The 22,746-nt window shown below is 48.8% G+C and overlaps 1 protein-coding gene across 1 annotated transcript in view; it reads left to right on the top strand.

Annotated features, from left to right (window-relative positions):
* The window catches only part of DPF3 (double PHD fingers 3), a 237,145-nt gene that overhangs the window by 202,646 nt on the left and 11,753 nt on the right, over window positions 1–22,746 (top strand). Inside the window, exon 9 of the mRNA XM_045823360.1 lies at window positions 19,635–19,747. Within this exon, the coding sequence (XP_045679316.1) occupies window positions 19,635–19,747 (113 nt within the window). The remainder of the gene's footprint in view (window positions 1–19,634; window positions 19,748–22,746) is intronic.

Below are 22,746 nucleotides of genomic sequence, written 5' to 3'. Positions count from 1 at the left end.
CCACTTCCCTGTTGCTAACCCTCCATGTGATCTCCATTTCTGTGGTTCTGTTCCTGTTCTAGTTGTTTGCTTAGTTTCTTTTGGTTTTGCTTTAGGTGTGGTTGTTAATAATTGTGAGTTTGCTGTCCTTCTACTATACATGTTTTTTCTTTATCTTCTTTTCTTAGATAAATCCCTTTAACATTTCATAAAATAAGGGCTTGGTGATGATGAACTCCTTTAGCTTGACCTTATCTGAGAAGCACTTTATCTGCCCTTCCATTCTAAATGAAAGCTTTGCTGGATAGAGCAATCTGGGATGTAGGTCTTTGTCTTTCATGACTTGGAATATTTCTTTCCAGCCCCTTCTTGCCTGTAAGGTCTCTTTTGAGAAATCAACTGACAGTCTGATGGGAACTCCTTTGTAGGTTACTGTCCCCTTTTCTCTTGCTGCTTCTAGGATTCTCTCCGTTTTTACCTTGGCTAATGTAATTATGATGTGCCTTGGTGTGTTTCTTCTTGGGTCCAACTTCTTTGGGGCTCTGTGAGCTTCCTGGATTTCTTGGAAGTCTATTTCCTTTGCCAGAGTGGAGAAGTTCTCCTTTATTATTTGTTCAAATATGTGCTCAATCTTTTGCTTTTCCTATTCTCCTTCTGGCACCCCTATGATTCGGAATGTTTAAAGATGTCCTGGAGGTTCCTAAGCTTCTCGTTTTTTTGAATTCTTATTTCTTCATTCTTTCCTGTTTGGTTGTTTTTTTCTTCCTTCTGGTCCACTCTATTGTTTTGAGTCCCAGTTTCCTTCCCTTCACTATTGGCTCTCTCTGCATCTTCCTTCATCTCTTTTATGGTAACCTGCATTTTTCATGTAATTTGCGCCCAAAATCAACCAATTCCGTGAGCTTCCTGATCACCAGTGTTTTGAACTGTGCATCTGATAGATTGGCTATTTCTTGGTCGCTCAAAAGGATGAGTCCTGGGGGACTGATTTGTTCTTCTTTTGGAGACATGTCTCTCTCTCCTTTTTTTTTTTTTTTTTTTTCCCCGTCTGGTCGCTCTTGTTATGTGAGGGGCGGAGCCTTAGGTGTTCATCGGGGCTGGGCACTCCAGTCGCTAGATTGTGACATCGTACTTGGGAGCGGGCGCAGGGGCGGGAGGGAACAATGCCGGGTAGCTCTGTTCTCCTGGGATCTCCGTCCCTTCTCTGGGATCCTGGGCTGCGCGTTCTGCCCTGGTCCACAATGTCGCCTCACTGGGTCCGCCAGCCACCACTTGCGTACTCAGGGCCCACCGCTGCGTCCCGGAAGGCTTACACGCTCCCGGCTACCTTATGTGCCCAGTCTCCCGATCTCCGCGTGCTGTGACCCGCGCCTGCTCCTCCTCTCAGCCCCTCGCACCGGTCTGGATGAACAGGTCTACTTCAACTTCTTGGCTGTCTGACTTCCATTCAGACAAATTCTCTGTCAGTTCTGGGTGTTATTCTGGCTCCAAATTGTTGTTGTTCTAATCTTGGTTGTACGTGGAGGTATGGTGCGTCCACCTATGCCCCCATCTTGCCCGAAGTCCTCTCGAGAATGTAATTTTTTTAAATGACTTTATTTTTTCATCACCCTTCTTCCTGTCTTACCCCCATTGTCCAAACGTTGGGATGCTTCTTACAGAGACCTCCTCTTCACATGTCTTTAGAGCTATTACTTTGTGACACTTCTCCCTCCCCGGGAGGCTGTGGAAAAGGGAGCTGGGTGCAGGGAGGATAGTGCCCAGGAATGTTTAGGCCCCAGGGCTCTGATGTGCTTTCATCCTTGCAGAAGGCAGGGTCATGGAGGAGTCAGCTGGCGAGGCCCCGGGGCTCTCACTTGCTTTGGTGGCAGAACAGAAGGGGAGGCCCTAGGAGCAGGATGCCAAGGTTCCTGGCCACCTGGGTCACCCTCCCAGGGTCCAGGCCATGTTGTGGGAGGACTAAAGGAGACCTGGGCGGTAGTCTCAGTGTCCTTGTGTGTTTAAAGAAGGGTCTGGAGCTGGTGGGGCAAGGTCACTCTGGTGCTGGCAGTCGGAGGTTTTGAGAGGGTCCAGCGAAGACCTGTGAAGATGCTATCCTGCCTGAGAAGCTGGTTTGCGTTGTAACCACAGCTTTTTGGAAGCAAGATTTAAGCCTCTGGAGTCGCTTCAGTGGTGGAAGTTTCAGGCACTGCTGTGGGGTCTGTGGAGGGAAGACGGCAGCTTGCATCCCCGCTCCCAGCCCAGCAGGACCACTAGCCCTGTCCTGGAGGTGGATGCCTCCTCCATCCACCCCTGCCTGCCGGTGTGAGGACCACCCAGTCCCTCCACAGCTTTCCTTGATTGAAGAGGCAGATGGGTCAGGGTGGGACCGGGCATGTTCTGCGTGGGTTTGCGGCCCCTGCGGGGTGCACACCTGCTGTGAATCCTCAGTGGCTCCAGCTCTGCCCTTCCAGAGGGCAGGCCCCACCGCCTCCCAGGCGGGGCCTCTTTCAGATGAAGCCATGTTGGCCCTGGGTGCTGTCCTGTCCTAGGCTCTTGGGCGCAGAGAAGAGGCCTCAGATCTGATCCCACAGAGGACAAAACGGACACGGGAGAGTGTTGCCAAGGTCTCTGAGCCCCTTCCAAGGCTCTGGCCTCCCAGCTGAGTGCTGTCCTCCTCAGCAGGGCTTCCCCACCCTTCTGCCCACCTCTGCTTTGCCTTCTTACCCTTTCAGTTCCTCACTTTAACTCTGTGAGGGTGGGGTGTGGAGATGCCCTCGACCTGGTTTGGTCCTGAGATAACTCTGGGAGTGCCTGTAAGCCAGGATCCTGGATTAGCTGGGAGGGTTGTGGGGTCAGCACCCCCAAGTCCTCACGCCACCCTGCTGAGTCCTTAGGGGCAGCCTCCACTGTGTGGACGTGCCTGAGGGTCATGCTGGACCTCAGCACAGATGGGCTGCCCCTGAACTGGGAAGCTGCTGGCTGGTCAGAAGGCCCAGTGCTCTCTGGAGGGGGCTGCCCATCAGCCCCTCAGCCTCTTGGGTCCGGGCAGGGTCTTTCCCCCACTGTCGGCTCCTGCGACTGAGTGGCAGGGTGGTTGCCCACACGGGTGCTGGGATAAGATGTGAGTTTACATCCTGCCTCTGACTCCCCCCTGCTAGGTTGTCTTAAGCAAGCTGCTCTGCTGCTGTGAATAAAACGGGGACAGTGACACTCAAGTCACAGGTTATTTTAAGAATCAAATGAGGAAGTATGTTCAAAGTGTCTAGCGTCCAGGAAGCACCTTGATAAATTGTAGCTTTTAGTAGTAATAGTGCGAATACCCCTCCAGGGAAGACTCAGAGAATTGAGTCTCCACATCTTTTGAAGAATTTGGCCTGAGTTCGGGTTGTGTCTCCTGAATAAGCAAGGACCAATATTTTTTCCCTGGGTTCTTATTTGATTCTCTCACCTGTCTTTCTTGGTCTTTTTTCTTCCTCCTCCAGTGCTCCCCCAGATGTACTGATTCTTCCTCTTCTCACTTTATCTCTCCTCTCTCTTCTCATGGTGCTGGGGCCTGGGATGGCCACCTTTACTCATTCAAAGTGCATCCTGGCGGTTCTGAAAGCGACCGCCATCCTGCTAGTTTTCTGTGAGTTCTACCCCTGCCATTAGGATACTGCAGCCCCCAACTGGGGTCTCCTCTCCTGCTACAGGGTCCCCACCACCTCCTTGAGGTGAGAATTTCACCCTCTTGAATCTTTCTTGCTTTCTCTGCGTTCCCAACCACCATGGCAAGTGGATTCGTGAGTCTGGAACTCGAAGAGAGGTCTGTGCTGCAGGCACCATTCTGGGCGTTGCAGGGGTGCAGATGATGGTTAAGGGGAAGTGAGGCTAACCAGGGGAGACGAGGAGCCTGGAGTGAGAGATCGAGAAGGGGCGTTGGGGAGGAGGGTGGAGGACCCGTGAGTGCCGAGAGGGGAATGAGAGCACTGGCTCTTTAAGGAGTGGTGCTAAAAAGAGGAGCCGGAATTGGGCCCTCAGGGGAGGGGTGTGTTCATATGGGAAGGTCCCTTTGAAAGGTGGAAGCTCTTCCCACATTTGTATTCAGAACAGTCAGCTAGAGAGAGATGGATGCAAGAGGGACTGATAGTGGGAGCAGAGTTCTCAGGGAGGGGTGAGAGGCCGGGTTCCAGGCTTGGTGGGGGTGGCGGGATTGGCCTTGGGTAGGAGCTGGGAGAGTGCATTTGAGCTAATAGGAAGGAGACAAGTGTGGGGACACAGTGTAGAGAGATGGGTGGCTGTGCATGGAGAAGATGAGATCGATTTCATTCCGATTACGTAAAGGAGGAGAGAATGAAGAAGGCATGTGAGGTGTGGGGTACGGGAGAGGAAGGAGAGGTGTGGGAGACTCGTCTGACCAGGGAACTAGGGGCGCGCTGCCAAGGTGTGTGGCCACTGCTGACATGGAGACACGTCGGCACAGGGGTGTGTTTCTCTCTGCCTGGGAGCAGGCACAGAGCAGGTGGGGGTCGGGCTTACCTGGAGTGAGGGTGAGCAGGAGTGAGCAGGAGTGAGGGGGAGAGGGGCGAGCAGGTCTGTGCAGGAACGTGACTTTAGGGGCGGAGCGGCGCCTGGATACAGCTGCATGAGAGGCGACGACGGGGGTGGTGTGTGTTGAGAAGTCGGGGTGCGGGAGGGGGCGCAGTCAGTGGGTTGGGACTTCTGAGGGCATTAAAGAGTTATGGTATCCTCAATACGCTGGGACCAAGCTGGCTATTACTAGCTGTCCCCTTTTGATGTGGGCTCAGACATATTCCTTTTAAAGTAGTTGAATAGACAGTAGAGTGGAAAACGGCGGAAAGCAGTGCTCGCCCTGGGACCGCTGCACTCATTCACCCTCAAACGAGTGCGGTTGAATTAGGCTGCAGGGACATTCGGTGGTTGATGATGACACTGTGGAAACGGTGGCTAAGATCTTTCTTACGTCCGTCGGATCATTCCACAGACACTGGGATGGGCGTTTTGTATGTCCTTACTGATACAAAAGAAATAAGTTTAGTTGGTCAGTCATCTAAACAGCTTTATCTTGGGGAGAGAGCAAATGTTGCCTTTCTCAAGCTGCGGAGAGGAGGCTGCGGCTCCCTGTGCACGCACCAGACCCCAGGTCTCTGGCAGATGGGGCTTCCATCAGGAGGCCAGCGTCTGCCCTGGCGCTGGCCGGTGTGACTCCCCGCCCTCTGCACCCAGCGGTCGCAGGGCTGCCCAGAACCCTTACGAGTGTGTTGACAATAGGTCACAAGGTTGAGGGAAATAGAGAATTTCTGGGAATGGGGATAGAGGTTTATTTCTTGGTGCCAAAACAAAGCAGAAGAATGGCAAAATTTTGCCTTTTATTTAAGTGTTTTCCAGTTTAACAAAGGAGTAGCCCATAACCTGTTGCTGTGGTCCTCACGATGAAAGGAGGAGGTGGGCAGGGCAGGTCTGGGAACCCTCATTCGGCCAAGGTGGGCTTGGGGTCAGAGTGGCTGGTAGACTTGCTCGTGGCCCTGCATGCAGGAAGCTCAAGGAGGCAGAGGGTCACCAAGCGGGGCCAGGATCCCCTAAGTCAGGATCACCTCTGGCACCTGCTAACTAGCGGGTTTCCACCTCCTCTGGGCCTGGGGATCTACATGTTTGAAACCTCTTCCCTGGGGATTCTTATGCACTCTAGTTTGAAAGCACTGGGTCACTATAAGGCACTGCTGTGGCCTAGGGACACGGGGAAGACCAGAGACTGGTCATTCATCTCTGGAATCCTGTTGGCCAAAGGAAAAGGGAAAACTCCTCCTGAGGCAAGGAGAGTAGAAGAGATGGATGCTTGGTATGTGTTGAAGGAGGAAGAGCAGAGAAAGGTCTTCAGGGGGGTTGAGAGGGAGGTAGTGTGGGCATCGGTGGGCAAGAACCCGCCCAGGGAGTCTGGGTTAGACCAGCCCACACGGGCCTCGGCCACATGGGAGCTTTAGACTCGCCATTCTGGTGCCAGCCAGGAAGCTCTGCCCCTGACAGTGGTCCTGGGGGGCTTCCGAGGGCTGGTTTTTCCTGATGGCTTTCTCAAAAGTGGCCCTGAGGGTGCTGGGGTGCCTTGGGTGTCGAGGCGGGCAGTCCCCTAGCCTCTCCGCGCTTTGGTTTCCTTGTCTACTTTGGGGAGCAGAGAAGGCTTCCCAGAAATGGGGCCCTTTAGCCTGGTCTTGACAGATAGATAGAGTTTCCGAGGGCAGGCAGAGGTGGAAGTGGTATTGTATTGATTCTTCTTTTCATACATGAATTGACCGTCACTCATTTGATGAGAGTTGTTTCGGTGGGGAGGTGGAGAGGGACGTCAGGGTAGAGAGGTGAAGACTGAGCCGGTGTCCCAGAAAGGAAGGGAGTGGGATTGGGGCAGTGCATTTCTAAATTCCCCGGGCGTGTGAGGCACCCAGGGCATTCTGTTCAGATGCAGGTTTAGGTTTGGGAGGTCGGGGCTGGAATGCTCGTGTCGCTGGACGGCGGACCACACTTTCACGGCCCGAGTGTAGACAGCCCGCTTGACAGGTTTGGCTGAGAATGGGAGTTGAGACCTAGGACAGAGGGATGTTTGTGTGCATGCAAAAGTGTGAAGTGTAAAAAGAGCAATTGTTTCTGTGGGGTGGGGGAGAGGACAAATGACAAGTGTCTTTCTGTGTGTGACTGTTGCACAGGGTGTAGCGGTGGTTGGGTCTGTGGTTGTGAAAGGAGCTGAATCTAAAAAAGGCAGTTACGACCTGACAGCAAAGAGGCTCGCAATGCTAAGGAGCTTACTTCCTGCCGTGGGCAATGAGAGAAGCAGGAATTACTTAAGAAGGGGTGAGCTGATACCTCACAACTGATGAAGTAGAAAAATTGTTAACCACTGTTTTAAAAAGTCCTGTTTTAGAAAGGGTCTTTCACATGATCTTCTGTAGTAACAGAAGCGTGTGGCTAGGCGTCCTGTCTGTTAGTCCAGCCACAAAACAAGGCCGCCATTCGGTTTACAGAGCCTGTTACTGTGATAAAGCCTCTGGCTCATGGAAAGGGAAACAGGAGTTATATACATGTTTGATTGATGACCTGCTTAAGGTTTGAATCCTTAATTCTCACACGAGACTTTTAACCTATTGAGCATCATAGCTTCCAGCTCAGAGGTAGCCCCTGCCTAGGCTTCTTCTCGGATGCAAACTCAGAATGGAAAAGCCACGTCTGAGTGCTGTGTTCAGAAGGACCCTAAGGTCTCAGCCATGAGGACGGGAAGAGAATGTTGACTCGATTAGCGAAGTCTGCCATGAGCAGGGCGCGGATGGGTAGTGTCACGTGCCCCACACGTTTAGCTCCCCCTGGAGGGAGGTCCGATTTCTGGGGATGTATTCCTAATTCTCTTACACCTATTCCTCAGGTGCCTTCCTTTTGCTGGTTATGGAACGGAGTTGATCACCACGTATCCTGAAGGCCTTTGTGAATCTTCAGACAGTTGTGAAGCTTTTGTCCACATTTACAGGATACCAGGAAGGGCTCTCCTGCATTACTTTAATATCGATGAATGTTTTTGTACTGAACAGACTACGTGTCTTAGGGCATCATTTCTATTAAACCTGAAGACAAATGCTGGTAACTGGAAATAGCCATTGATTTGCTTTCTCCCGTAGTGTCTCAGCTCCCTAATTTATCTAGAGGAAAAAGATAAAGCCCATGTAAAATGAACTCCTCTAGCTTTCCAAATAGTGAATCTAGGAATTTGTCGGATAAATATTTGCTTGATTGTAAGAAAAATATCATATTAATCTTAGGTAAGAATCTGGCTGGTGGAGAATGGCCCACCAGTTGGGCCGAGTAGCCGGAAGTGCAGGTCACGCGCAGAGCTGATGGTGGCTCTGGGCTGGGGGTGGAAGTGCACGCTGAGTCAATGCGAGGCCAGCTGGTGCTGGGTCCTGAAATACCCATGGAGCCCAAGGCTGTCTCTGTTTTCTAGGCGGCGTCGGCTCGGTGTGCTGTTGGTTGCCTCCTTGTTGAGGGTGATGAAGGGCGTCAGGAACCTCGTGGCTCCAGGAGCCCGGGCGAGAGGCCTCGGGGGCAGCTGGCCGCCAGCACTGCCCTCCGTGTGCGCCCTCCTCCTGTCATCCATCACAGGGTGGAAAGTGAATCTGTGACTGGGGAGAATTGGGAGGTGAAGAAGGAAAAGGATTCGAAGGAGCTTTTGAACCTTTTGGGGGCTCTGAGGTGGGGGCATGTTGACCAAGGTACAGCATGGGGGTGCAGAATTGGGGGCCCTTTCTGTCTGCCCCTTGGTTCCACCCCTAGGTGATGTGATCGGGAACGTTTAGCCGTTCTTGTCTGACAGTGTGGCGGAGGGTCTGGGGCTGACCGGAAGCTGCCTTTGGATGCCAGGTGTCTTCCTGGGCTCCTCTCAGACTCTCCAGAGGGAGACGCGGTAACAGGCTGTCCATGCAGGTGGCCCTAGGGAGGACCGGAACTCCTCGCGCCACGTGGGAATAGCTGGCCCGCCTGTGTGGGACAGTGAGGTCGGGGAGGGGAACCACACCTCCTCACTCCAGCCTCTGGCAGAGGAGCTGTGGCCAATGAGCTCAGGGGACCTCTGTTGATATTCTTGGCAGCCAAAGCCCAATAATGCCACCATCATCTGCTGACCTACTTGGGGCAGCCACCAGGGCCACTTCGTGTGGGCTGGACTGATTCCCTCCTGGGCAGTTCTTCCCCACCGTTTTCCAGGGTTAGTCACTGCCGATGGTGAGGACTTGATGTCCTGCCTCCTGTGAGCCTGCGGGGCACGGAGCACTGAGGCCCCAAAGGTCCTTCAGGGACAGACAGCTCGTCCACCTTTGTGTGGTACAGACTGGGGACACTGGGGCCCAAAGAATTCCAGTGACCTACGCACTGTGCCTTAGCAGACTTCTTGTGAACAGAAGGGAGAAAGGTTCTGTTTAACAGCTTCACGTAAGGCTACACCGAGGTTGGGCCACTCTGTTTGGGTTGGCCCCCTTGGAAGTGCTGCAGTGAGAGACCACGGGGTTGAGTAAGAAGTGCAGAGGCCAGAGCATAAAGGCGTGGATTCAAGCCCTGGCTTCACTGCCTGCTGACTCCGAGTGGTTCTGAGCCTCAGTGTCCTCACCTGTAAGTCAGGAATATTTGCATCCGTTCTGTCTGCTCCACGGGACTGCCGTGGGGAATCAAGTGAAACCAATGAATGTAAACGTGAGGAGCCCTTACCAGTGAGATAGCCAAGCGCTACTTTCTTCAGGCTGAAATACTCACTGCAGGTTGTCACTCTGCTGATACCGGTTTGTTGGGCTCCCCGGACCTTGCTGGCATTCTAACGTGGGGGCTCGCTCGTTCCAGGGAACCTAAATGGAAACATTGTCGAAGGTGGGAGATGGGCCCCAGAAGGGGGAAGGAGGGTGAGCAGGGTCAGGGCGAGGGGAGGAAACAGAGGCAAGACCAGACTCCAAAGGTGGCGGCTTCTTTGGTGGGGAGGACCCCTCTGGCCCCTGCTGTGCAGACAGGCCGGGCCCAGGAAGCTGCGGGTGCGCTCTTGCGCACGGTGAGGTTTCACACCTATTCACTTCTTTTTTTAGTCACTGCCACACTGTCACTTAAATGATCTTAGTTTCCACTATTGGCTCTTCTAAAGAAGATTCATTTAAAAATAAATAAATAAATAACCGTCCATGGAGGATGGAAATGGGATAAAATCCCAAACCGAATCTCCACCCTTCATGGATCAGCTCAGTGCTGGGACGCAGTCCACTCAGAAGTCCTGTCAAATGTCTGGTTTTTCTAGAGCCTTCCCCCAGATGCCCCCTCACTGTTCCTCCTCTGCTGCTGTGTTCATTATCTATTGATGTGTAGCAAGTTGTCCCCAAACTCAGAAGCTTAGAGCAACAGATGTTTGTTATCTCACAGTTTCTGCAGGCCAGGGGTTTGAGACTGGCGTGGCCGGGTGGCTCGGTGTGTGTTTTCTCGGGAGGTGATAGTTGAGGTGATAATTAAGGTGCTGGATGGGGCTGCAGGCGCCTCAGGGCTCGACTGGGGCTGAAGGAGCCACTTCCGAGTTCCTCACCTCTTGTCGATGGGCCTCAGTTCCTCTTGGGCTGTTGAACTGAGGGGCTCAGGTCTTCACTGGCTATGGGGCCAGATGCCATTCTCTGGTTGCTGTCGTGTGGACCTTTCCATAGGGCAGCTCATAACACAATGGCTGGTTTCTTTCCGAGTGGGGTGGGGAGAGAAATGAGAGAGAGAAAGAGCGAGCAATCCAAATGGAAATTGGAGTGCCTTTTCATAACTGAGTCTTCAGAGTTTGCATCTCATCACTTTCTCTTCGCCGTCTGTGTTAAATCAAGAGTTGGGGAATGACCAACACCTCTTGCAAAGCAGAGGATCACAGAATTTGTAGTCATTTTTCAACAAGCACAACAGCCACCAACATTGCTGCTGGCGATCGTTTCCATCCTCCCCTCACCATTCATTCTGACTTGCCGTGCGGACCTCCTGCCTGTGGCACCAGCTTCCCTCCTGGATCCAGGCATTCCTGGAGAACACACAGGGCCGTTGGCCGGACTGGAGCTGTGCACAAGACCTCCAGCAGGATCTGCCTTGCAGGCAGCCCAGTGCTGGGCTTGCAGGCTGGGCTCCGACACCTGGGATTGAAGAGCTCCAATCCAAGGTCAGACGGAAAGAACTGGCTTCCAGAGAGTTGACGCATCTCCGGGGGCAAGAATGGACACTGATGCTGGGGGACCTAGCTTAGGCCGTGGGGCCTAGATGGAAAAATGACCCTAGATCTCAGTGAGTGGAATCAGATAAAGATAACAGTCCTAAGACTCTTTCATGTGGTGCTGTCAAGCGTGAGTGCGACGGACAAGCCTGTGGAAGGAGAAGCATGAGGTGAGAAGATCCGCACCTGAACTCTTTCCTCTGCAACGTGGAGACCGCCCTGTCATCGGAGGGCACGAGGGCCCACGGCTCCCGGGGACCGTTCCCCTTCGAATCATCAGTGGCTCAGAGCAGTGCGTCCTCTTCAGTCCTCATCTCACTTCACCCCTCATCGAGGAGGCTGGCCATCTCTTCCTCTTCCTTGGACGCCGTGAGGGGTCCCCTCCAGGCTCTCCTTCTCCTTTTGTGATCACGTGGTCTCCGCCTCTCTCACTGAGAGACTCCGCCTCTCTCGCTGATGCCCTCTATGCCACCAGTGACTGTGGTTACCTCCCCCTCCCGCCCACGAGGTCCGTGTTATTTTCCCTCTGTGGCCTCTCCCTGAGTGTCTCACCTAGGGCCGAGGCTTCATCCTGCATTCACGCCTGATGATTTCTAAGTCTGTTTCTCCAGCCCGGTCCTCTTTCCTGCGTATAGGCCCATATTTTCTCATTGGCTCCCGGACACCTCCACGGAATGTCTCCTCTGTACAACAGGAGCAGTGTGCCGAAAGAGAGGCTTTACTGTCCACAAGCCTGCTCTCTCCGTGTCAGCTACCAGTGTTATCAGCTACTCTGTGGCTCAGCCTAGGATTCTTGGTGTCATTTTCGACAGAGTAAAATGCAGATCTTTATACTTGTGTAAGGGGCAGATGGTTGCCTACAATCTACATTTTCAGTTGAAGATTTAAAAGGAGAGTTAGCCTGAGTTGCTCATATTGGTGACGCTCTGCTGTGACTCCCCGCCTGGCGGTATCTGCGCACTGTCACGTGGCCAGCTCAGTGCTGACCTGATCCTCCTCCTGGGTTAACCTTACCCGGGGCTTCTCGGCCTGCAGATTCATTGATAACTCATCTGTACAGCCCAACTTACTGCCTGAGGGTGGTGGTTTGGTTGATGAGAATGCTTTAGGTTTCCAGACTTCTTTAGCTTTCTGACATGGTATTGGACTGGGATTGGCCTAGTCCAGTGGGAAAATTGACATAAATTTTAGCAGTACTAACTGCTTATTTTAATTTTCATCTTAGTTTTTTTTTTTTTTTTCCATTTTGAGTTTTAGTGGGCAAATTTTAGAAGGCTTGTTTATCCCACCAGCCAGATGGACAATTTGGGATCAATAGCATCTCTCAAGGTATTATTTGTGGGTGGCATGGACAGAGATGCAGCTTCGTGGATAGCAGATTCCTGTCCTTTTACTTAACAGTTGGGAAACTAATGCCCAGGGAGACTTGTCTAAGAGACACAATGCTGCAGTATATCCGAAACTGTGGTACGTGCTCCATGAAGGCCGGGTTGGTTTTCCTCATTGCTGTATCTCCAGTGCCTAGGAGAGTGCCTGCTACACTTATTCATTCGACAAATGCTGTTGAGGGAATGAGTGAATGAATGAATCATCTGTGGTCCTCAGCCTCAGTGTCTTACTAGGGGCTCTGGGATTATTACCGTGGCTCTTGACATCTTTCTAGTGCTGGGCCTTGACCCCAACCTGGGCCAGTCAGGTAAGTTACATAAATCAGGTCAAGTCTGTCCCATGCCATTATTTCACTTTAAGAGGGTCAGTCACAGGTTTATAGATGAGACTCTTTTGGACCCTACTTGACCATGAAAACTTGGGGGAATTTCTAGGGCTATATTTGAGAATGGCACATGAGCCTTTAGCTGTTCAGCCCATGTGCCTCTCACACTCCTGCATGGATGTGCTTTGCGTGGTGACTGATAATGATGATCGGTGTGACCGTCTCTGGTTTGCCTCCCGCGTGGTGCCGGGGTGCCCTGGAGTTTGACAGCTTGGGAGAGGATAACAGATCTCTGAGTCGAGTTGAGTTTGCTGCGCAGTAAAGTGTTTTTCCCAAGCAAAGGGCAGCCATGGCTCATACCACCATTTATTTTTAATGTGTTTTTGTTTGTTCGGTCCTTATCCTTTCCACACTCTTTCTTTCCCTTTTCCTCTTTGAAATACATTAAAAATGATGAGGAGGAAAAGGAGCCAAGCAGATGCCTCCGGAGTGCCAGTGTGGTCATCGATTTGCAGATGTCTTAGCATTAGGGGCGTCATCTGGGGCAGAGGAGAGGGCTGCCTGTGGACCATTGCAGGAGGTTTACAAATCAGGCCTGAGAAATTATTCAGTGGAGAAGCAGCGCCCGGTTGACACACTGGTCGCAATACGTGTCTATAGAGATTGACTTCTTGATTGCCTAGAGGTTCACTCTCTTATGGATTAAGTATATGACTCAGAGCCTCCCTCCCTCCACCTGACGAGCTGGGTCTCCGAGTGGAGGTGGGCGGGGAGAGAGAGAAGATGAGAATGAGCGGGTCTGAGGGAATGAGATGACTTCCCAAAGTCAGATAGTAATATTTTTTTTCTCCTCAAATTACTCTTTAGCATGGGTGATTCAGATTTGACTGCACTTTGCATAAATTCTTTAGTGAAAGTGTCTTGTGTATTTTTGCAACATGTAAATATTAGAATTTTTATGTGTGCATGAATACAGAGGACTGTTAGAAATTTGAGCTAAATTATTTCCTAATGAATGCTCATGGAGACTTGTTTTTGGCGTTATTTCAGATTAGAACCGATCCTATGTATTTTGTATAATATAATTTCTGTAAACCAGGCATCAGACCAAGGAGCACAGTTTGAGTTTTGCACTGAGAAGCAGGGATATGTAGGTTCTCCTTTCCTGAGAAATTAGTTTTTAAGAGATCAACATTGATAAATAAGGTAATAAAATATAATTAGGTGGTTACGATTTAACAATGAATAAATAATAGACCGTGATAGTTCCACAGCTATTTGTATCTGTTTTATTTATGTTTTCAGCATACACCTATCAAGATAATGCAGTTTTTGTTCCTGGTGCTCTAATTTAATCAGTGATATGGCTTAGCCTCATCAAAATTAAATATTGGCAATAATAAAATAAAAAACTCTTTTAATAAGGATCCTAATGTAAGAGACACATGTCATAGCAGCTTGTATATTTCTTTTTGCCTAGGCTTTGTTGAAAGTGAGCTGTGTTCTCTCACTGCACCGAACATCTATAGAGTGATACTGACTGGTTAACAACTTCTAACTGAGCTTAATCAACAAGGGCAGATATTTTTATCCATAAAAGGTTGGAAATACTCGTGTGTGGGCAGTTGTGTATGAGCATGTGTGGAAGTAGGCAGCTGTGAATATGGAACTAACTCTGCCTTTGCTTGGCTATTTATCTGTGCCTTCTCACTCAAATAGCACAAAATCCCATTTGCTCTCCTGGGAACACTCCCAGCATCTCTGCACGTGGGTCCTGAAAAGACAGTAGATGGGGCCTTCAAGTGGCGAGGGCGCGGTCACTGCGGCCAGATGCCCGCCTTCTCGTTTTCACTGAGCCCAGGGGACAGTAGTGTCATGTGAAGTGGCCTCGTGGACAGTCTTCTCCCTTCTGAGGAGCTCCTCACACCCCTCAGGGTTCCCTTTTTCCCGCCTGCTGAGGGAGCACCCTGAAGCCAAATCCGAGTTGTCTGAAAGCCCTGTCCACAGTGAGGCCTCCCACGCATGGCGGCCGCCAGTTACGCTTCCTGTTGCAACTTTTAGGGAGGATGGAGGCCAGTTTTGGAAAGGGTTGGGGCTGGATTAAGAATGTCTCTTCACACCAAGTTTACTACAGGCCCAACTACGTAAGCAGTCAGAAGGTTTACTGACCTCTCCTGAGGGAACACATTTGGAGGAACTGTTCAGGAAGGACTTGGTTTTTAATGCTCTGGCTGGGCTGAGTCACACACGCCGCGCCATTTTCTAAGTTCATTTGGGTAACTGGAATCTTACAGATGTCCTTCCTGTTGAATTGTCCCACCCAGGGGGATCTGGGGAGAATTGTCTCCCCTCACTCCACTGGGCTATTTAAATAGCAATGCACGCATTCCTTACTTAAAGAAAACTGGAAGTATTTAAAAAATCTGGATTCCCAAGCCAGTACCTTAGAGAAGATGGTTAACTTTACAGAAGAGATTAAGATAGGAATCTTTAAGTAGCAAGTGACTTCAGGTAAATTGCTTTACAACAAATGTGCCTCTTTTTTTCCTAACACCCTTGAATTGGGAAAACTATATCTATTATCGTTTTACTTCTAAAAACTTTAGGAATTAGTTCTGGGCAAAAATGAGTTCTAACAGTAAAACCTAGAAGTGGGCTTCTAGCTCTTTCCTTAGAAACTTCCTTTTGTCCGACAGTGGGTATCATTTCAGTCATTTCCACGATAGACAAGAGTCTTATTCTTACAGTTTTGGCTGGTGAACGACTTTTCCCAGTTTTGGGAGACAGGCAACAGCCAGCCAGCCAGCCTGCCATGGTGGCCCAGATAGGGGGATTTAGTGCTGGGCGTCATTTTTGTACCTGCTAATGGCTGGTTGGGTGACTTAGCTTTTGGGGCCTCAGCCACCCTGGATGAGAAGTTGCATCCTTCACTTTCCCCTTGCACTTGAGTGACGTCTTGAATTCTGAGCTGAAGGAGGCTGCAGTCAGAGCTGAGGCTCGTCTTAGTCCTGTGTTCTGTGGGCAGGGTGAGGGGGGACTGGCAGAGGAGCGGGGGTGTGGATGTGTGAATGCCATTCCCTTCCTTCGGGTTTGAAGGTCTTTGGGAGGCTGATGACTTTCTCAAGACTGGAACATAGAGAAAGCCCTTGGGGTTTTTCAGAGATTTCCAACAGGAGTTTCCAAAACCCACTTGCTACTGTTCACTGGTGTACAACTATACCAGGATATGTCTTCAGAGCTCAGCACAGTGGTTTGAGAGAACTTGAACACAGAATTGGCTTTCAGTGAGTGTCTCTGGAGCGTCGTCGGCTGCACATTTCCCCGCAGCCCCCATCCCGTCCTCACCTGTGGAGGCAGCGCCACTTGGCTGCGGAGTTCCACATCGTGCTCTGCAATGCGCTGACCTTCCTTCCTAGGGGAGAGGACACCACCGAAGGGTGTTGTTGTTAGCAGGGCAGCCTTTGCTCTGATCTGTCAACACTCCCTCACTCTAGGTCTTTATTGAGCAATGACAAACTCAGGAACCTGAGATAGTCAACATGGCTGACTACCCCCTCCTTGAAATACTTCCTTTGGCTACCGTGACGCCATACTTGCCTGGTTTGTTTCTCACCTCTCCAGCAGCCGTCTTCTCAGTTTTCTCTGTTGGTCCTTTGTTTTGAGCTTTAAGTGGTTGAGTTTCTCGAAGCTCAGCCTTGGACATTTTTGTCTCTTTGCTTTTCTTCTTGCTTTGTGTTCTTTTCTATTTTCCCAGATAATTTCATTTTCACCTATTTAGCAAAAACCCTAAATTTACATGTCTAGTTCATACTTCTCTTTTGAGCCCTCAACACATGTATTCAACTGCCCATCTGACATACTCTCCAGAAGTCTCACAGTCTTCCTAAACTCAACAGAGAGAACCCTCCCCCTCCTCCACTGGCCCCTGAATGTAAGTTCCACTGCAGCCCACCTGGTTTCTTAGGTCAGAAACTTGAGAATGGTTCTCATCATCTCTCCTTTCTCACTCTCCTACGGTTCCAACAATGGGTCAGTCCTCTCAGTTATATCTTTAATATTTCTCAAATCCCCACCTTAGTTTAATCATCCTGTCTCTCTCCTGGTAACTGATCAGCCTCTGAACTAGTTTCCTGGCAACAATTTTTGCATCTCTGTATTACCACTCCACCCCCGCCACCCCCCATTTCCCCCACCCCCTTCATTGCTCAACCCTCACAGATTCTTTTCTTACCAGCTTTTTTCTCCTTCCTTCCTTCCTTCCTTCCTTCCTTCCTTCCTTCCTTCCTTCCTTCCTTCCTTCCTTCCTTCCTTCCTTCTTCCTCCCTCCCTCCCTCCCTTTCTTATGCTTTATTTCCTTTCTTCCATCTCTTTCCTCCCTCCTTCCCTCCCATCCTTTCTCCTTGATGATTTTAAGTTTTAATTGTGTTTTTCTTTTATGAAAAGATCTTTTCAACTGTTTATTTTGAAATAATTATGGCATCATATAAAGTTATTAAATACATTACAGAGAGGTCACATGTACCCTTCAACCAGCTTCCTCCCCTGGTAGCATCTTACATAGTTAGTTCAATATCAAAACCAGTCAACTGACATCGATGCATCTGCAGATCTTATTCCTATTTTACTGGTCTTACATGCCCACACAGTGTGCACTTATGTGCATGTGTGTATAATCTGTGTGATCTTACCACTGTGTACGTAACCACCACCACAATGGGAGATATGGAACTGCTTCATCACCCCGAAGATCTCTCATGCTAAAGTACCTTCCTTAAAAACACGACGTGATCCAGTCCCTTCTTTGCTTAAAACCCTTTAATGACTTCAAAGCTCCAAATCCTTAATAAATAAAGGCTACTAACACCTGTGTAATTTGGCTCCGACGACCTCACCGGCCGCTTCCTGCCCTTCTCCTTTGCTCGCCAAGCCTCTGCCCACTGGCCTTTCTTTTCCTTTCAGTGAGCCCAGCTCCTCCACTGCTCAGAGCCCCCGAGCCCCCACACATGCAACAGCATGTTGCATGTCTCTGCTTGGAGCGCTCCCCTCTCCCACACGGCTAACTCTTCACCTGTCTCGAGATGTTTCCTCGGCATCTCGGACTAGATTAGGCTCTCCTGTGGTTTATTTTCATGGCCCATTATGATTTTCCTTCATGGCACCTATCACACGGTTATAAATAAGTAGATAGGTGTATACGTCATTAATTTGAGTTCTCTCTAATTAGAGGTTTTTGGGGTATCTTGCTCACCATTGTATCTTTTCTGTCTAGTGCAATGGCTGGCCTTACAGGTGCTGAGTAAACACTCATTAATGGACAAATTCACAAGTAATTATTGTAAGCTGGCTGGCTGTGGCCTCAAGGCCATGGAACTGGGCAGAGTCAACTTGCTTCTGTGGGCATCTGCTCCACAGACTCATCTGCGACCTTCCCAAGGGGGCGTGTCAGAGAGCCTGGGCATGTATGGCCCATACCACTCAGAAGCTCAAACTGGTACTTTCTCTCCTGTTCTGATCCCAATATTCTCTCTGAGAGACTGGACCAGGGGACAGCCCTGGTTGGTGTTCTGCTTAGACAGACCTCTGAGATGCTTTCACGAGCGTCAGCTGGATGTTCATCCAGGCTTTTAATGCCAGGAGTCTTTTTCTTCTGGGTCACTGCCAAGGTGTCACTTGGAGAGGGTTATTCGTCCAGAGCGGTGGGGGTTTCTAGTTTGGATGGCGTCTGAGAAGTCCTTGAAAAGCTTCTAGATCAGTGATCTCCTCAGTACTCCTGCCTGCTCTTTGCTAAGTGGCTCCCCATCCCCCACTCACAAGTTGTTTCCATGCCTACTCTTCCTCTCTGGGATAACAGTGTGGTGTGTGTTTGTGGAGCCCAAATTTGAAGGGTCCTTGTGTTGATGGAGCAGATAGTATGTATCCCAAATGACCACGATGTAACTAGTTCCCTGAGGAGTTGGAAGGGAGGAAATGGGGGCCTTGTGCTGGGATGTGACTTTGCCAAGGGGTGATGGTGCCACAGGGGGTCCTGGCCCCCTGTGTGGGGCACTGGGCTGGTGAGACTAACTCTGATTAGCAACCCTTCCCCGCCCCCTGTCTTGCATCCTTCTTTAGAAGTACATAATCCCGAGTGTGAAAGGGGCAACACAATGCCCTGTGTGCTGGGTTTGGCAGGGCTGGAGCTCTGCAGAAGGGTGAACCCCCTGCAGCAGGCACAGCTGTCCTTTCTTCTGTGACAGAGTCAGTAATGGGCTTTGCCCTGGGTTCTCAGGGCAGATTGACAGCACTGGGAAGCCTGGAATCATCACCCAAGTTTCCTTTCCCTGCCAAATAGGAGGTCAAAGGTCATCACATTCTGTGGCTAAGAGCTGTCCTCTCACTGCCGGTGTCTCTCTTTTGGGTGAGCTGTGGCTGAGAACAGAGTCCAGCTCTGTGGGCCAGGCCTCGGTATTGGTCCACGGAGCTGTGGGCTCTAAGGTTACAGCTTAATGTCCCTCCCCGATCCTGTTACTGGCTTGGCTAATGTGATGCTTTGGATGGAGAAAGGAGTTAGAGCCAGCAACCAGTCCTTTTAGGGTGGACCTGGCCATTGTGTCCCCTGTGCTGTGATGATGCACTTCTCGGCACTCCTGCCAGGCCTCATCCTCCTGTGCGGGCCGTGGACCCAGCGAATCTGGGCACGGGCGTGGATGCTTCGGACCGCAGTGCAGTGCCTCCCGGAGCCCCTGAGCTCTGCCTCTGGAGACCTCACGGAGTCTTCCCTGAGGCAGTGGGAACGTTTCTCTGGAGCAGAAAGCCCAGTTAGCTTTGTGTGTTGCTCCTGCCACAGCTGATGCTGGGGCTGGGAGATAATGGTGACTCTCGCCGTGCTTCCGTGTGCTGTGTGCTGTGCAGTGTCCTTTCTCTCTCTCCCTGATCACCACTTCTGTCCTCATGGCTGGCTACACCCCTAGGGGGAAATGCTCGTAGGGCAAGAGGATTTGGATGGCATCTGTCCCTGGTAAAAGGGTTAATGTCCATCTCTCTCTTCAGGCCTTGATCTGATGTAACTGTGGGTGGTAGGGGAGTGTGGGTAGGGCCCCATCCAGGTCCCTAGTTTGTTTCCCAAAACATGAGACCTCCACCTCCCTCCAAGTTGGGCATAAATGTGTTTTCCGTTAGTTGTGATGAGAGATGACAAGTCAGACCCTCTGGCCCTAACAGTGCCATTTCTGCTTCCCCTAGGTCACCCGACCTGCCTGCAGTTCACCCTGAACATGACTGAGGCCGTCAAGACCTACAAGTGGCAGTGCATAGAGTGCAAATCCTGCATCCTCTGTGGGACCTCGGAGAATGACGTGAGTATTGGGCTCCCCCCTCCCCGGGAGGGAGAAATCCTTGGAGCTGGGAGTCCTTTGAGGCATGGAGGGGAAAGCAGGACTCGCATAATTGGGCTCTGAAAAAAGTGTCAGTCAGGACCTTCCCCTTCGACCCCAGAACACTTGGGGCCATTGTACCACCAGGACCTTGGTTACCCTCAGGAATCGATTATGTAAAAAATGCAGGATAAACACTTGATTCGTTTCCTTTATTAGTTTTCAAAATAACAGGGTGGTTTCAGTACCTATTCATGATTAAAACACTCAAGAAAATAGAAATTGTAGGACTCTTTCTTAATATGATACATTTTTTGTGCCTTAGAATTAAAGCCATTATCTTACCTATGGGGAACACTGGAGGCATTTCTACTAAGATCAGGAACTAGACAAGGATGCCCACTACCTGTGCCACTTTCATCATTATTTTAGAGGTATTAGCTAGTGCAACTAGACAAGAGAAATCAACCAGAAGCATAAGATGGTAACCAAGTAGTAAAACTCTGTTTCTTTTTTTTAGTTAAACTCTATTTCATAAACTATAATTGTATATCTGAAAAAACCAAGAGAATCAATGATAAAGGTAACTTAAACATTAAAAGTAGCAGGATGTGAAATTACCGTGCAAAAATTAATAACCTTCACATGCACAAATAATAACAGTCAGAGGACATGATAGTAGAGAAACTCTATTTGCAATAGCAACAAAGAAGAAATACTTAGAAATAAGCTTAATAGTAAATGTGTAAAACTTATATGAAGAAAATTTTAAAACACCTCTGAAAATATGCAGAGGTAGTCTTGAGCAAGTGGAAAGACATTGTGTGATCTTGGATAGAATGAATCAACATAGCCCTGGCTGGAGTGGCTCAGTGGAATGAGCACCAGCCTGCAAACCAATGGGTTGCTGGTTCAATTCCCCGTGTAGGGCACATGCCTGGGTTGCAGGCCAGTTCCCCAGTAGGGGACACCTGAGAGGCAACCATGCATTGATGTTTCTCTCCCTTTCTCCTTCCCTCCCCCTCTCTATAAATAAATAATTATATAAATAAATAAAATCTTAAAAAAATAATGAGTCAATATTATAAAGATGTCAGTTCTTCCTATGTTAGTTTATAAATTTAATTCCTAATGAAAACACCAGGTTTTTTTAATGGAACTAGATAAATTGATACTGAAGTTCAGATGAAAAAACAAGCATGCAAGAATAGCTAAGAAAACAAATTTTGAGAGTAAATATAGCCCTACCAGATGTTAAAACATACTATAAAGCCTGTATAATTAAAACAATATAAACAACTAGACCAATAGAATAGAATAGAAACCCCATAAATTGACCCAGCTACCTATGGACATTTTGTATAGGATTAAGGATGCATCTAAAATTACTGGATCAAATATGGACATTTTTATGAATGGTGCTGAGACAATAGGATGACCATTTGGGGAAAGACAAAATTAGGCCCACATAATACATAAGAATAATCTCCAAGTGGACTGGGGATCTAAATACACAAAAGTAAAATCATAGTACTAGAAGAAAACATGGGTAAATTCTTCTTTAAATATAAGGAAAGATTTTCTGTGACTCAAAATTCAGAAGCAATAACAGAAAATATTAAAAAATGTCACCACATAAAATTTTGCATAGTGAAAAACACAGTAAAGTACAAGGACACTGGACTTTAACAGGGAGAAATATTTGCAGCATATACCATAGATAAAAGTCTAATATCCCTAATATATAGAGAACTCTTAACATTTGAGGGTCAAGGGACCAGAAACCTGATAGAGAATGGGAGAAAGACATGTAAGACAGTTCACAAAAGGTACATAAATGGTCCCAACATTTTTTTTCCTAGTTAATGGAGACATGGAGTCATTCATTTCTTTTTAAATAAGCTCTACTTTTTAAAAAAGATTTTATTTATTTATTTTTAGAGAGGGAAGGGAGGGAGATAGAGAGACAGAGAGAAACATCAGTGTGCGGTTGCTGGGGGTCATGGCCTGCAACCCAGGCATGTACCCTGACTGGGAATTGAACCTGCGACACTTTGGTTCACAGCCCGCACTCAATCCACTGAGCTATGCCAGCCAGGATCGGTCCCAACATTTTGGAAAAAGGTTCGAACATACCTATAAAGAAATTCAAATTCAAACAACACGGAGGTTCCATTTCTTTCCTTTTAATTGAAAAAAATTTAAAAAGTATTACACTACATTCCATTGATGAAACTGTGGGAAAACTGGTACCTTCATGCATTGTCAGTGGGAATACAAAGTGATACAGCCCTTTTGGAAGGTAATTTAATAATACCTAACACAACTACTGCACAGTTACCTATTGACTTACCAATCTCACCTGTAGGAATCCACACTGAAGATAGGAGTATACCCATTCCACTGTGAAAATACACCTGCATAAGGTTATTCATGTTTGCATTGTTTATACTTCTAAAATATTGGAAACAACCTAAATGCTCATAAATAGAATGGTTGAATAATGATGGTACAGCCACACCATGGAGTACTATGCAGCTGTTAAAAAAACAAGGTCAATCTTTATGAATTAATATGATGTGATTTCTAGGATATATTGTTAAATGAAAAAAATCAAAGTAAAACTATATCTATAATATGCTGCCATTTTTGTAGGAAAGGCATAAGAAAATATCCATATATCTGTTCATTTCTATAAAGGAAATATAGAAAGTATAAATAAGAAGCTAAAGATTTTAGTTATCTATGTAAGAGTGACAACCAGTGAGTGAGTGGGAATGGGGTAGACAGAATGAGGAAGTTGGGAGGGATAATATGGGTAAGGGGGTGACACTTCTCTGAGAATGCCTTTCTGTATAGCTCCGAGTCTTAGAACCAGGGTGTTGTCTCACACGCCTTATGACAGGTACACACTGAGAAATAGCCAGGATGTGGGGAGAACCGAAAATGGAATACGAACAGTGACAAGTGACCCTACCTGT

This window comes from Phyllostomus hastatus, unplaced genomic scaffold (genome assembly GCF_019186645.2).
Source record: "Phyllostomus hastatus isolate PE091 unplaced genomic scaffold, TTU_PhHast_1.1 phas_scaffold_501, whole genome shotgun sequence".
NCBI classification, from domain to species: domain Eukaryota; kingdom Metazoa; phylum Chordata; class Mammalia; order Chiroptera; family Phyllostomidae; genus Phyllostomus; species Phyllostomus hastatus.
This window is presented reverse-complemented; position numbering and strand designations above follow the sequence as displayed.